The sequence below is a fragment of the Entamoeba histolytica genome, genomic scaffold (genome assembly GCF_000208925.1).
Source record: "Entamoeba histolytica HM-1:IMSS scf_1104750518301 genomic scaffold, whole genome shotgun sequence".
NCBI lineage: Eukaryota > Evosea > Mastigamoebida > Endamoebidae > Entamoeba > Entamoeba histolytica.
In genome coordinates, this window is record NW_001914885.1 from 9001 (window position 1) to 22625 (window position 13625).

The window sequence follows — 13625 nt, forward strand, 5'->3', positions numbered from 1 at the left end:
TCATCGATTCAGCTTGTATCTTATTTGATTATTCTATCATTTCTCCTGCCATTTAATACTTAGTTTGTAAATACATTCTAATTACTCCTTAACATATTTATCTTAAATTTGGTTCTGACTCTTAGCTCATTTATTATAATACATGTCATGCCTTTAACTAATTACTTCAATAAAATAAAGACTATATTGTTAAAGAATAAGAAGATAATACAAAAAGGAAAGAAACTAAAATAAATACCTCCTTTTCAAAACTTCTTTTTTCCAAAGATTTAGCATTTTTACAAAAAAAAATATTTCCATAATACATTTAAAAAAATACTTATTAATTTGATGTATTAAACACAAAAAAAATTGAATAGTTTTTAGTTGAACATAATGTTAAAAATTTTTAAGAAAAAACTAACTTACAATTAGCAAATGAGAGATACATTAAACATTATTTGTATGATAACAATATCAGCTTTTATGATGACAATTAGTGATGAACCAATTTCAGCACACTTTCAACCATCTTATCAGATGTTGGTATTTCTTATTGGGATATTACTCATTATATGTAAGATGTTTCTTTCCATTCTTCCAGCAACAGCCTCTTCTGATTGGGCTGCTGTTTTTTACAAGATGAGACCTGTATGGGACATTGTTTTTTTATCTTTCAACGTAGAACATCACCCAACAGAATGTTTGTTGGTGTTGGTTGTTATTTTTGCTATTAAATTGTTTGATGGTATAATCTATGTAAAAACACGAAGTGCATTAAAAAATGAATTAGGCAAAAGAGAAATTACACGTCTAATTGGTTCAATTATTGTTATCTTGTGGATTATTATAAATATGTTGTGTTTAAATGAATTTATAATTCCAGCTATGTTGTGGTATGAATGTGTGTGTTCTTGCTGTAGCATTTTATTGTCAATCATATTACTATTACAACAATGCTTGTTTGGAACGGGTGAATATGACTTACTTCTAATTATAACTCTCCGAGATTTACTATATCTAATCATTAAGAGTTTCACTATGTTAAAAGCTTCTATTTACCTCACCATTCACATAAACATATTTCTCGTTCGTTCTGTTACTAGTTTTTGTCTTTGCTTGAAAGATACATTTACATTGTTAAGACAATTCCCAACAATGATTACTCTAATTCGTATCAAAGAAGTGCATCTAAACCAGCCAGAGTTATGTGTAATATGCCAAAGTGTAACTGAAACAGGTGTTATTTTACAGTGCCATCATGTATTTCATAAAAACTGCATTTTAAATTGGAACGTCCAATCTAAATTTTGTCCTGTGTGTCACCAAACAATGTCTTTGACATCACAAACAAATGATAATGACATTTCTCTTGAATGGAATGTAAGAGAGTTATAATGTTTAATTGACTTTTTTTGTTTGTCCAGAAACGTGGTAGTAATATTACTTAAATCTTATTTTGTACAAGTATATTCAATCAACCTATTTCTTATAACCCCTTCCCTTTTTTCAAACCAAAAGTATAACTTAGTTATTACTATTGAGACTGAACATTTATAACCATGAATAATTTATAACTTTTGCTACGAAACAATTAATTAGATAAACAATGAATAATTGGTTATTCATTATTCACTTTAAAGCTTTTGCTAATAAATCTGATTTGTCGTTATTTAGATATGAATAATTTATAAACAAAAGTTAAAAGTGACTGTTAAATAAAATAAACAGAGTCAAAATAAAAAAGTTACTTACTATAAAATTAATAATATAATATAACTAATTAAATAATATCTTTAAAATTTAATTTAAAAAAAAAAAATATTAAATGTCGAATTAGTGTTTTTAAATTTTAAATGTCTTATAAATATGTCAATATTACTAATTGATTTGATTATAACTTAACTCAAATATTTAGCGAAACTAAATTTATTTTTTAAAACTTATTAAAAAATGTAGTTAAGAAACAACCACTTAATTTCCAAAGACAGATTCTCTGTAAACAATGAAATAAAGATACCCATCTTCTTCTTGATACATAGCATAAAGTGAACCAATAGTATCTTCATTTGATGGTTGAATAGCTTTACTTGGTGTTTGAATTTTAACAGAAACAGTTGAAATTGGAGTTTCCCCATCAGTTTCAATGTATTTATCAACTAAGACTTTAACAAAATCACTAACTTTTGAATCTTCAGGAATAAAGAATCTATCTTTCTTTAATTCAATGGCATTTGAAGTTCCATCACTTTCAACAACAAGTGGAACATAATTTGGTTTCTTTTGTCTTAATTGAATAGCAAATGCTTTACGTTCTTCAAAAGAAACTCGTTGTTTAAAAGGAAGTTTTGGTTGTGATTCCATTTATTCTATATAATTTCAAGATCTTTTTTATGTCTTTTAAAAATATAAAAATCAATTTGTTTTTTATCGTTTTTTTTACTGAAAAAAAATTAAAATCAAAAAGAAAAAAATAATAAATTCATCATCACTTAAATGACTTCAAACAAACAGATAAAAGTTACTCTTGTTGGAGAATCGTCAGTAGGTAAATCTTCAATTTGTAATGTAATTTCTAAAGGAGTTTTTGAAAAAACTTCAGCAACTATTGGTGCTGAATTTATTAAATTTAATAGAACGTACAAAGAACAACAGGTTTTAGTAAGTTTATTTGATACTAGTGGTGAAGAACGTTATCATTCTATTCCACAAAGCTATTATAGAAAATCTAATGCTGTGATTATGGTTTATGATATCTCAAGAAAAGAAACATTTGAACAACTCGAATATTGGTTAAATGACGTCAAAGGAAATTGTGAAATTGACACTATAATTTGTGTTGGAAATAAAATTGATCTTGAACGTGCAGTCTCAAAAGAAGATGCACTCGAATTTGCACGTAGACATAGCTTAATTTATACAGAAACATCAGCTAAAACTTTTGAAGGAGTTGAAGACTTAGTCAATGAAATGATTGCTGCTGTGATGGAATCAAATCAAAAAGACGAGACAATTTCTTCTAATGAAAATCTTCATATTGAAGATATTTCTTCTCAACAAACTAGTTATGGATGTTGTTAATTTATGTTTGAGACTTTTTGTTATATTATTCTATTTAATTTGGCTTCTTAGAACCTTTCATAACTCAACAAATAATCAACAATCTTTATTAAAAGAAAATAAGTGAGAAGAAAAAATAAATAAAAAGAAAAGAGAATAAAAGTTAATATACAATAGACTTCAGTAAGAGAAAATAATAAAGAGAAGATACAAAAGAAGAGAATATCATCAATAAGAGAAATAAGATTTAATATAAAGAAAGGTGAAAGAAAGATAAGATAAAAAAGAAAAAATGAAGAAAGAAAATAAAAGAATAGTTTTTTAAGAATGAACTAATAAAATATAATGGAAATAAAGGAAAAGAATAATAAACAAGAAGGAATAATTACATTTCATCGAGATACAATGAATGAATTATTTATATCAGAAGACAAATATTTATTATGTTGTATAAAATTACATCCAATGATACGATTTATTTTCTTTATTATATCATTTTTAATAGGATTAACGGCATTATTATTAACACTTCCATTAACAGGATTATATGTTGAATATCCAGTAATATTAGGGATGGTATATATTATTTCAAAACTATTATTATATAGTTCATTACTTTTTATTGCATCACCATGGAAACAATTAATATTAATTTGTAGACCAGTTAGATTTAGTACATTAGCATTTTGTATTATAGGTATTGTAGGAATATGGTTAAATATATTTCATATTATAAATAGTTTATTACTATTAATTTTATCTATTCTTTTACAAGCACTATGTTTTACATTATATTGTCTTTCATATTTATCATTTACTCATAATATATTATTTGATTGTATTAAACGTCCTAAAATCAGTTTATTAACAACTCATTTGAAACAAAAAAGTTCAAGTGAATTACCAGAAATAAGTTCAACACCAGAAATACCAAATTGTGTTCAAATTGATTTTGGTCTTGAAAAAGAAAGATAAAAAGATAATAACAAAATGAAATAGATGTATAATTTATTTATTATAAAATCATTTTTGTTTTAATAATAAAGAAGGATTTAATTTGTTAATAAGAATTAAATTTGTTTTAATCATCTTAAATAAAACATTTAATATAATGAATATTGATAAAACATGGTGGAAAGAAGGTGTTGTTTATCAAATTTATTGTAGAAGTTTTAAAGATACCACTGGTGATGGATATGGTGATATTAAAGGAATTATAGAGAAAATACCATATCTTAAAGAATTAGGAATAACTATTGTTTGGTTAAATCCAATTTATAGTACAAGTGATGCAGATAATGGATATGATATTATGGATTATCAGGAAATTAATCCAAAATTTGGGACAATGAAAGATTTTGATGAATTACTTTTTAAAATGCATGAAGCAGGAATTAAAGTTGTTATGGATCTTGTTGTTAATCATTCAAGTAATCAACATCAATGGTTTATTGAATCAAAAAAAGGAAATAATGAGAAAAAAGATTGGTATATTTGGTCAAAAAAACCAAATAATTGGAGAAGTTTTTTTAGTGGAAGTGCATGGAAATATGATGAAGAACGTAAAGAATATTATCTTCATTTGTTTCTTGAAGAACAACCTGATTTAAATTGGGAAAATATTGAAGTAAGACAATCTATTTATAAAATGATGAAATGGTGGTTTGATAAAGGAATTGATGGATTTAGAATGGATGTAATTAATTTAATATCTAAAGTAAAAGGATTTCCTAATGATTCACCTGTTGGATTAGATGGATTAGCAAGTGGATTTCGTTATTTTGCTAATGGACCAAAAGTTCATGAATTTTTAAATGAAATGAATAAAGAAGTATTAAGTCATTATGATTGTTTAACAGTTGGTGAAACACCTGGTGTTACACCAGAACAAGCTCAACAATATGTAGGAAAAGAACGTCATGAGCTTGAAATGTTATTTCAATTTGAACATGTTAATATAGGATATAAAAATGGTGATAAATGGATAAGTGTTCCATGGAAATTAACTGAATTAAAAAAGAATATTGAAAAATGGCAAGTTACACTTCATAATTGTGGATGGAATTCATTATATTTTAATAATCATGATCAACCAAGACAAGTAAGTAGATGGGGAAATGATACAAAATATAGAATTGAAAGTGCTAAAATGATTGCAACTTTACTTCATACATTAGAAGGAACTCCTTATATTTATCAAGGAGAAGAATTAGGAATGACCAATGTTTATTTTGATAAATTAGATGATTATCAAGATTGTGAAATCTTTGGAAAATGGAAGGAATTAACTCAAACTCATGAAATGACTTTAGACCAATTCTTAAAAAGAGTTTCTGAAGTTGGAAGAGATAATGCTAGAACTCCAATGCAATGGGATGACTCTGAAAATGCTGGATTTACTTCAGGAAATCCTTGGCTTAAAATAAATCCAAATTATAAAACAATTAATGCTAAAGAAGCAATGCAAAATCCCAACAGTGTTTTTAATTATTATAAACAATTATTAAAACTTAGAAAAGAAAATCCTATTATGCCTTATGGTGAAGTTCAAATGATTTTAAAAGATGATGAACATATCTTTGCCTATATTAAAACACTAAATCAATTAAAATGGATTGTTATTCTTAATTTCTTTGAAACTCCAATAGAATTTATACTTCCTATTGATATTCAAATTCAAAATAAACATTTAATAATTTCTAATTATCAAGTTGATAATCAAGAACCAATAAATCAATTTTTATTAAAACCTTATGAAGCAAGAGTTTATCAATTTAATTAAACATCTTAATAGTATTTTATTTTCTTCCATTTTTTAACTACTTATCTTACAATAAAAAATAATTAATAAAATGTTCATACAACAACATTCTCTTTATGTTTCTTCTAATAAAAATAATTTCAATTTATCATAATTATGAAATTCAATTATATTTTCATTTTATTATTTCTATTGAAACAAATTAACTTTCATTTATATATAAATAAAATAAAAAGAAAAATAAGTAGATAAAATTTAATTTATCTTAAGCAGTTGAATTTCTCCAGTTCTTTCCAGCATATGGAATGTTTCCAAGTTCTTCTTCAATTCTCATGAGTTGATTGTATTTGCAAAGTCTTTCAGATCTGCATGGTGCTCCAGTCTTGATTTGTTTGCAGTTAAGTCCAACAACAAGATCAGCAATGAAAGTATCTTCAGTTTCACCAGATCTGTGTGATGCCATAACTCCCCATCCTTTTTCTTGTGCCATCTTAATAGTCTTGAATGTTTCAGTAAGAGTACCAATTTGATTAACTTTAATAAGAACAGAGTTACATGCGTTCTTATCCATAGCCATTTGGACACGAGCTGGGTTTGTGACTAAAAGATCATCTCCAACAATTTGGAAATTACCATGTTCAACAGTGAATTTATTCCATGCTGCCCAATCATCTTCAGCAAATGGATCTTCAATTGAAGCAATTGGATAATGTTTACCATAATCAACATATTCAGCAATTAATCCATCAACATCCTTAACAAGAGATGGGTCTTTCTTATCAGCTGGAATCTTCTTTCCAAGATCATATTTCTTAGTTTCTTCATTATAAAATTCGGATGCTGCACAATCCATAGCAATTTCAATCTTTCCAGTATATCCAGCTTTAGCAATAGCTTCTACAAGAAGATCAAGTGCTTCACGTGCTCCTGATACATTTGGTGCAAATCCTCCTTCATCTCCAACATTAGTAGCATCTTGTCCATATTTAGCTTTAATAACAACTTTAAGGCATTGATATGTTTCAGCTGCCATTCTAAGAGCTTCATGGAAGTTAGTAGCTCCAGTTGGGCAAATCATGAATTCTTGCATAGCAAGTGCATTACCTGCATGTGCTCCTCCATTAATAACATTGAAACATGGAACTGGCATAGTCATTTCTTTATGTCCAGTAAGTTCAGCAAGATATTTATATAATGGAAGTCCTTTTTCTGCTGCTGCAGCTCTGCAAATTGACATTGAACATCCAAGAATAGCATTAGCTCCAAGTTTTCCTTTGTTGTTAGTTCCATCAAGTTTAATCATCATTTCATCAAGTTCTGCTTGGTTCAAAACGTTCTTGCCAAGAAGAGCTGGTCCAATAATGGTGTTAACATTTTCAACAGCCTTAAGAACTCCTTTTCCTCCATATCTTTTCTTGTCTCCATCACGAAGTTCAACTGCTTCATGAACTCCAGTAGATGCTCCTGATGGAACACATGATCTGAACATACCTTTTCCAGTAGTAATTTCTACTTCAATGGTTGGATTACCACGTGAATCAAGAATTTCTCTAGCATGAACCTTTTGAATTGACATTCCTTTATTTAATGTTTGAACTTTTCTTCTTTTTCTTTCTTATATCATTTGCCACGTTTCTCTGATTCATCATTTCTTATTTTCTCTCTTTTTCTTTACTTTTGTTTTTTTGCCTTTTTTATTCCTTTCTCCTTCGCAAAATCCCTTCATTTTTTATTTTTTCAGTAATTTCTTATTTTTCAGTCTCCACGTCTCACCTCCATTTCATACTCTTTCAACACAACGTGGCTTTTTATCATATTAAAAAAAAAAATATAAAATATAAAAAATAAAAAAAACAAATTAAAAAAATAAAAAAAAAGGGTTAGAAAAACAAAATTTATTTTTCTTAGTGATACAAAAATAGATAATATATTCCATAATCTCTAAAATTCCTTTTTATAAGTCAACAACATATTATGGAACTTGATGCTGATTTTATTACATTCACTAATATTCTTAATGGATATTATACCATTCTTGAAGAATGTAATTGTAGTGTAAATTCTGCATTAAAAGAATGTCAAACAAGAATTGATAGAGTTATTGAAGCTATGAATGCACCAAGACAATTATACAAAATCAGAGAACAATATTTTACAGATATTGATGGAAATAGTCCATTATTTTTTGAAAAAGCACCTTCAACTCCAAATAAAATAATATCATTTCAATGGAAAAAAGAAGATCGAATAACATTGTTAAATATTGTAAATAAAATTAAAGTAATGATTTTAAATCAAAAATGGAATCAAATGATTCAAGAAAGAGAAAGTAATGGATTAATAAAAGAATTTGAATTACGTATTCTTGAAGAAAAACGAAGAATAGCTCAACTTCAAAAAATAAAAATACTTGAAGAAGCAGAAAAAGCAAAACAAAATTTAGAACAATTAGATGTATTAAATAAACAAAATTCTAAACAATGTCATAAATATCAAAATATTCCTCCTCCAGTTGAATTACCTATAGATTCTTTTTCAAAAGAAATAAAAAAAGAACCAGAATCAATTGAAGAAATACCAAAACATTCAAAATTAACACTTACTATTTCATTAAAAAGAAATGAAAATAAACATCCTGAAATGAATGATAATAATCTTACTTCAATTTTAGAAGAAATGAGATCAAAACCATCTGATGAATTACAAAAAATAATTGATAAATTTAATAGAATATATCCTGTTCAATATAATGAAAAAACTGAATTATATTTACAACAAAAGAAAACACAAGTTGAATTAGAAGGTAGAAGAAATATTTTTTTGGCTCTTCAATATAAAAGATTATTTACTCAAGAAGAATTCCTAAAATATTTAAGAGCTATTTGTGATGCAATTGTCATTTATTATGAAATGTTCAAAAACGAATTTAGAGTAAATAACAACATTGATATTTCAGACAATTTCTGGAAAATTATTTGTGAAGAAATAGGTAATCATAATCCTTTAGATTGTAAATTACAATATGATTATATCATTAAATCACAAGTTTATTCATCACTTGAAAAAATTCCTAATATCATTTCTCAAATAAAAATATTTGCAAAAAAGTTAAATAATCCTACTATCACTTGTAATAAAGAATCATTTATTACATTAAAAAATGAAATGATGGAATTTGCAGAAGATCATGGTATGAGTTATGTCTTTCTTCTCAAAAAGATTCAAGAAATTAGAATGAAAGAAAATATGAAATATGGACCATTTAGCAAAGAAGAAGATGAAAAAATATTAGAAGCTGTAAAAAAATATGGTAAAGGAGATTGGAAGTCTGTTGAAACAGAAATTGAAGGAAGAACTTGTCAACAAGTTATGAATAGATATGACAAAGTACTTATTAGGAAAACATGTGGAAAATGGAGTCAAATTGAAAAGGTTAAAGTTACCATTTGTCAAAAATTATATCCTAATCAATGGAAAAAAATATCAACTTTTATTCCTAATAGAACTGATGCTCAAATTAGGGATTTTGTTAGTAATTCTGCTGCTTCTGGTGTTAAAAAAAGAAAATCTTGGACTGAAGAAGAAGATTTAATATTAATTGAAAAATTATATGACCCAAATTATATCTATTCTATTATTCTTCCTAATACTCCTGAAGCTATGGAAAAAGGTAAACCTTCTAAAATTAAAGTTGAACGAAGTGGAAAACCAAAATGGTCAAAAATTGCTTCTCAAATTCCTGGAAGAGTTGATTGTCAATGTCGTGGTCGTTATGATGCTATTCTTAAATTTTTAAAAGTTACTACAAAACCATCTAAGTCTTTAATGCTTGAAGCTGCTTCTCAACTTCGTGGTGATGGAATTAAAAGAAGAAGATCAAAAAAACAGATTGAAAATGATCTTCCTCCAATTGGATATCCTGAAATAACCAAAAAATTAAAATCTCAATTGAGATTAAATCTATACTCATCAAAAATCCCAAAAAATATCCAAAATCATCCACCAATTCATCAATCTTTTCAATCACATACTCTTAAACAATCTCAATCTACTTTACCAATAAATAAAAGTCATCAAAACATAAATAAACCATAAATTATCATCTTACTTAATCACACTAACTTATTTCAATTATACTAATGTTATTTCATTTCATTTATTTTTTTTATTTAAAAATAACTTATCTACAATTAATAAATAAAGAAATATGATAGAAGATTTCATATCATATAATGACTTATTAAAAATATTAGGAGTCATTGTTTTTTGTGTTGTTATGTATTTTATCAATGGATTTAACAAAAATCTTGCTAGAAAATTAGCTAATAAAATACAAATTGGAAATACAAAATTTAAAATTGGAATTATAGGAGATGTAACTGAATATGAAAATAATGCAAAAGTTGTCATAGAAAAAGCTTTAAGTACTTTTATTAGAATTGGTGGAAATGTTCTTCAAACAAATGTTGTTGTAAAAACACCTTCAAAACGTGGAATTCTTGAAGTTGTTCGACCAATTGCAGAACAATTCAATATACATATGGTTGGGATTCATTTTATTCCCGAAGTCATTGATGCTAGAAAGAAACGAGAAATTCTGGATGATGAAATTGATGTTCCTAATTGGAAAAAAAATGGTGATGAATCTCCTCTTTTTTTAAAGAATGTTGACCAATTAATCTTATTAGTTGGTAAAACAAATGATGAAGTTTCTATGAAAGAGTTTGATACTTTCAAAGGAGCTAAAGTGAGGTATGACCTTTGTTCTCCTAATTTCACTCAACCTACTCGATGTGAAAATATGAACTGATTGTTTCTTTTCATTTCCTTTTATTTTCAAATCATAAAATAGGAATAGACACAAATATTAAAGAATATGAATCAATACCAATAATTAAAACGAATAAAAAAGATATGACTCACAAAGAACAACCTAAAAGTAATGAGACTTCATTACCTTTACAAACAAAAAGTGAACCAATTATAAAAACAAATCATCCAACACCATTATCATCTTCTTTAAATAAACAACATCCATTTAGTCAAACATGTTTCATTAAACCAGAAGAAATGAATGAAAAAAATAAAAAAACACTTGCTGAACTTTTCTATATTGTTTGTAATTGTTTTTAATTGTTTTGTTTTTAAATAATAAGAAAACTAAAACAAAGGATTCTAAAAGAAATTATCTTATTATCAAAAGTGAAGTAAAACATCTTAAACAGAAAAAGAAAGTACTAGATAAACAAATTGATCCAGTTTATTTTTCAGAAAAAGAACGAATAAATAATTTATTGTTCAATAAACTCAAAGAAAAAGAAGAATTAAAAAAAGAATATCATCTTAAAAAGAATGAATTAAGAAAAACCAAAAAAAGAATATTTTAATTAAAAATATCAATTATTTAGGAATTATAACTTTATCTTTTAATACGTTCCAAGGTTTTTCCTCAGGATTATGGGTTTTTTTCCATTCTGGATATTTTTCACAACATTCAGACAACTTTTTTAATAATGAATAACCTTGAGAAGAAATTAACGAATTAACAACCCAAGTTGGAACCCATCCACCAAAAGCATTATAAGCATAATAATAAAAAACATTTTCTCCTTTTTCATTCTTTTTAACCATATATCCACTCATTTCACATAATGCTCGAACAAAACCATTTACTTCAGGACATTCAGGAATATCAACTGATTTATTTAAAATAATAAATTCTTCTTTATCATCACTCATCCATATACTTTTATAATATACATAATCACGTTTAGAAATCATTGGAAGGGTTGTACAATAATGAATAATTTGATTACAATCATCAATTTGTTTAATAATTTCCCTACTCATTAATAATGCATCCCATTGATTTCTAAAATTTTCATCATTTAAAAAATCAAAAATTTGTTGAACTGAATATTTTACAAATAAATCAGTTGTTATTGCTTTTGTACAAAAATATCCTGGTTTAATATTTATTCCTTGATAACATATTGTATTTCCTTCTTTACTATATTCAGTAAAATTATCATTTTTAAGACAAATATTTCTAAAATTAATAAATTCTTCTCCTGATATTGGTTTTAACATTCTTCTTCTCTTTTATTTTTTTATTTTATTTTTTAAGATTTTTTAAGAATTTAAATTAAAAAGTATTATTATTATTAAATTAAAAATAAAAAAATTTTCTTTTGTTTAAATTCATTCAATTAGTATTTTTCTATTACTTCATTTGAAATGAATTTCATTTCCATTGAATAGCTATAACTTGTGATACATCAAATGTAGCTGGAAAATGTGAACCTGTTAATGAATCTGAAGTAATATCTCCATCATAAAACATTTTTAATTTATTAGAAATAAAAGAATTACGTGATGCACCAACATAAAATCCACAATGAGTTCCAATAACCCATTCATCATTATCATTAGAATAAACTTTTAATGAATAAACTTTATCCTTTTTAGTAATTTTAGTTGGTGTTTTAATATTCCCTTTTAAACTAAACATAAAGAAATCCATATCTTTGTTTATATAAAACCCATATCCACTATCTTCTGATTTTGGAACTTGAGTAGTATTATAACTACCAAAAATTTCCCCTTTATCAGTTTTAACTAAAATCATAATATTTGATTTCATTTCAATTGAATGATTAATAGTATGTGCTGTTAATCCATCATTTATTGAATCATAAACAACTTGACATATTTCTTTCTTTGTCCATTTCTTTAATATATCAAGATATGGTTCATAAAAATACTTTGTTATAACTGGTTGTGTTTCTATAACTGGTGTAACTTCTTTATTCGCATTTTTAGCAATCTTATCAATTGTCTTTTCCATATCTTTCTGATTTGTTTCTAATCTAATAAGACGAGAAGAAATCAATGAAAGATTTGTTTCAAGTGCACTTACTCGATCTGTTAAGTGTGCAACTAATTGTGTTAAATCTTCTTTTTTCGTTTTGGAAGGCATTCTTTAATTTTATTTTTTCCAGTTTTGTTTTATGATTTTGATTTTTACTTCTCATTTTTCCTTAAACCACCACCAAAAAACTCAACCAAATTTAAACCCCAAAAAGATATATCAACCAACATTTAATTATTATATGTTTATTTGACTTTCTTTTTTTCTTCTTCTTTGAGCCTTTCAATAAGTAATTTATTATATATATTTCCCGCAAAAAATAATGTTATTGAAACCAAGAACATAAAAATAATAATTGGTATTGATAATCCAACTTGAGGTGGAAGTAAGAAAAGCCGAAGTGTTGGAATAGCAAATGGCTATCTTTGTTATTTCCTTTTTTTTTTTCTTTTTATTTATTATAAAAGACAAACTCTAATAAATAATGATATAATAAAATAGAAGAAAAATATAATAACACTACCTCCTATTAAAATTGATTTTAACTTAGAATTAAACACTATACTCATTCTTATATCTTTTATCTTTAATCAATCATAGTTTTTCTCTTGATAGTTTTTTCAAATCAAAAATAAAAACCCTTTTCCTTTAAGAAAATTTGGATTATTTTGAAGCAAATTTTGTAAAATCAATCATGCCACTTACAGCAATACCAGTTGCTGCATTCTTAATATCTTTAATTGGATCTTCTTCTTCTTCTTCAACTTTTTTAGATTTACCTTTTTTGCCTTCAACAAGACCTTTTTTATATTCCCCATCAGTACTTCCAACATCAAGTGCTTTATTTACTCGTGGTCTACAGAAATATAAAACTGTTCCTAATCCAGTTCCAATAAATAAGAAAACAACATTAAAACTATCAACTACTGGTGTAAATACAAATGGAAGAATAGA

General features: G+C 25.9%; 10 protein-coding genes across 10 annotated transcripts, besides 1 other annotated feature; 6 read left to right on the forward strand and 4 right to left on the reverse strand.

Annotated features, from left to right (window-relative positions):
- Nucleotides 1–144: part of a repeat region that runs on past the window's edge.
- A 273-nt stretch (nucleotides 145–417) lies between these two features.
- EHI_130650 (zinc finger domain containing protein) lies at nucleotides 418–1377 on the forward strand (the record flags this gene model as incomplete). Its single annotated transcript, XM_644074.1, has 1 exon — nucleotides 418–1377. The coding sequence occupies one exon, from the start codon at nucleotides 418–420 to the stop codon at nucleotides 1375–1377; it is 960 nt and encodes a 319-aa protein (XP_649166.1).
- A 576-nt stretch (nucleotides 1378–1953) lies between these two features.
- EHI_130660 (microtubule associated protein, putative) lies at nucleotides 1954–2343 on the reverse strand (the record flags this gene model as incomplete). The annotated part of the gene is made up of 1 exon (XM_644073.1): nucleotides 1954–2343. The coding sequence occupies one exon, from the start codon at nucleotides 2341–2343 to the stop codon at nucleotides 1954–1956; it is 390 nt and encodes a 129-aa protein (XP_649165.1).
- A 132-nt stretch (nucleotides 2344–2475) lies between these two features.
- EHI_130670 (Rab family GTPase) lies at nucleotides 2476–3060 on the forward strand (the record flags this gene model as incomplete). Its single annotated transcript, XM_644072.1, has 1 exon — nucleotides 2476–3060. One exon carries the CDS (start codon nucleotides 2476–2478, stop codon nucleotides 3058–3060), a length of 585 nt encoding a protein of 194 aa, XP_649164.1.
- Nucleotides 3061–3384: 324 nt separating this feature from the next.
- EHI_130680 (uncharacterized protein) lies at nucleotides 3385–4014 on the forward strand (the record flags this gene model as incomplete). The annotated part of the gene is made up of 1 exon (XM_644071.1): nucleotides 3385–4014. The coding sequence occupies one exon, from the start codon at nucleotides 3385–3387 to the stop codon at nucleotides 4012–4014; it is 630 nt and encodes a 209-aa protein (XP_649163.1).
- A 136-nt stretch (nucleotides 4015–4150) lies between these two features.
- EHI_130690 (oligo-1,6-glucosidase, putative) lies at nucleotides 4151–5821 on the forward strand (the record flags this gene model as incomplete). Its single annotated transcript, XM_644070.1, has 1 exon — nucleotides 4151–5821. One exon carries the CDS (start codon nucleotides 4151–4153, stop codon nucleotides 5819–5821), a length of 1671 nt encoding a protein of 556 aa, XP_649162.1.
- Nucleotides 5822–6041: 220 nt separating this feature from the next.
- Nucleotides 6042–7539, reverse strand: EHI_130700 (enolase, putative). Its single transcript, XM_644069.2, has one exon. It carries the CDS (start codon nucleotides 7374–7376, stop codon nucleotides 6066–6068), a length of 1311 nt encoding a protein of 436 aa, XP_649161.1. The 5' UTR covers nucleotides 7377–7539; the 3' UTR covers nucleotides 6042–6065.
- Nucleotides 7540–7774: 235 nt separating this feature from the next.
- On the forward strand, nucleotides 7775–9895 carry EHI_130710 (myb-like DNA-binding domain containing protein; the record flags this gene model as incomplete). Its single annotated transcript, XM_643094.1, has 1 exon — nucleotides 7775–9895. The coding sequence occupies one exon, from the start codon at nucleotides 7775–7777 to the stop codon at nucleotides 9893–9895; it is 2121 nt and encodes a 706-aa protein (XP_648186.1).
- Nucleotides 9896–10007: 112 nt separating this feature from the next.
- EHI_130720 (uncharacterized protein) lies at nucleotides 10008–10855 on the forward strand (the record flags this gene model as incomplete). Its single annotated transcript, XM_644067.2, has 1 exon — nucleotides 10008–10855. One exon carries the CDS (start codon nucleotides 10008–10010, stop codon nucleotides 10608–10610), a length of 603 nt encoding a protein of 200 aa, XP_649159.1. The 3' UTR covers nucleotides 10611–10855.
- Nucleotides 10856–11200: 345 nt separating this feature from the next.
- On the reverse strand, nucleotides 11201–11890 carry EHI_130730 (phosphatidylcholine transfer protein, putative; the record flags this gene model as incomplete). The annotated part of the gene is made up of 1 exon (XM_644841.1): nucleotides 11201–11890. The coding sequence occupies one exon, from the start codon at nucleotides 11888–11890 to the stop codon at nucleotides 11201–11203; it is 690 nt and encodes a 229-aa protein (XP_649933.1).
- A 154-nt stretch (nucleotides 11891–12044) lies between these two features.
- Nucleotides 12045–12779, reverse strand: EHI_130740 (uncharacterized protein; the record flags this gene model as incomplete). Its single annotated transcript, XM_644842.1, has 1 exon — nucleotides 12045–12779. The coding sequence occupies one exon, from the start codon at nucleotides 12777–12779 to the stop codon at nucleotides 12045–12047; it is 735 nt and encodes a 244-aa protein (XP_649934.1).
- Nucleotides 12780–13625: the final 846 nt, after the last annotated feature.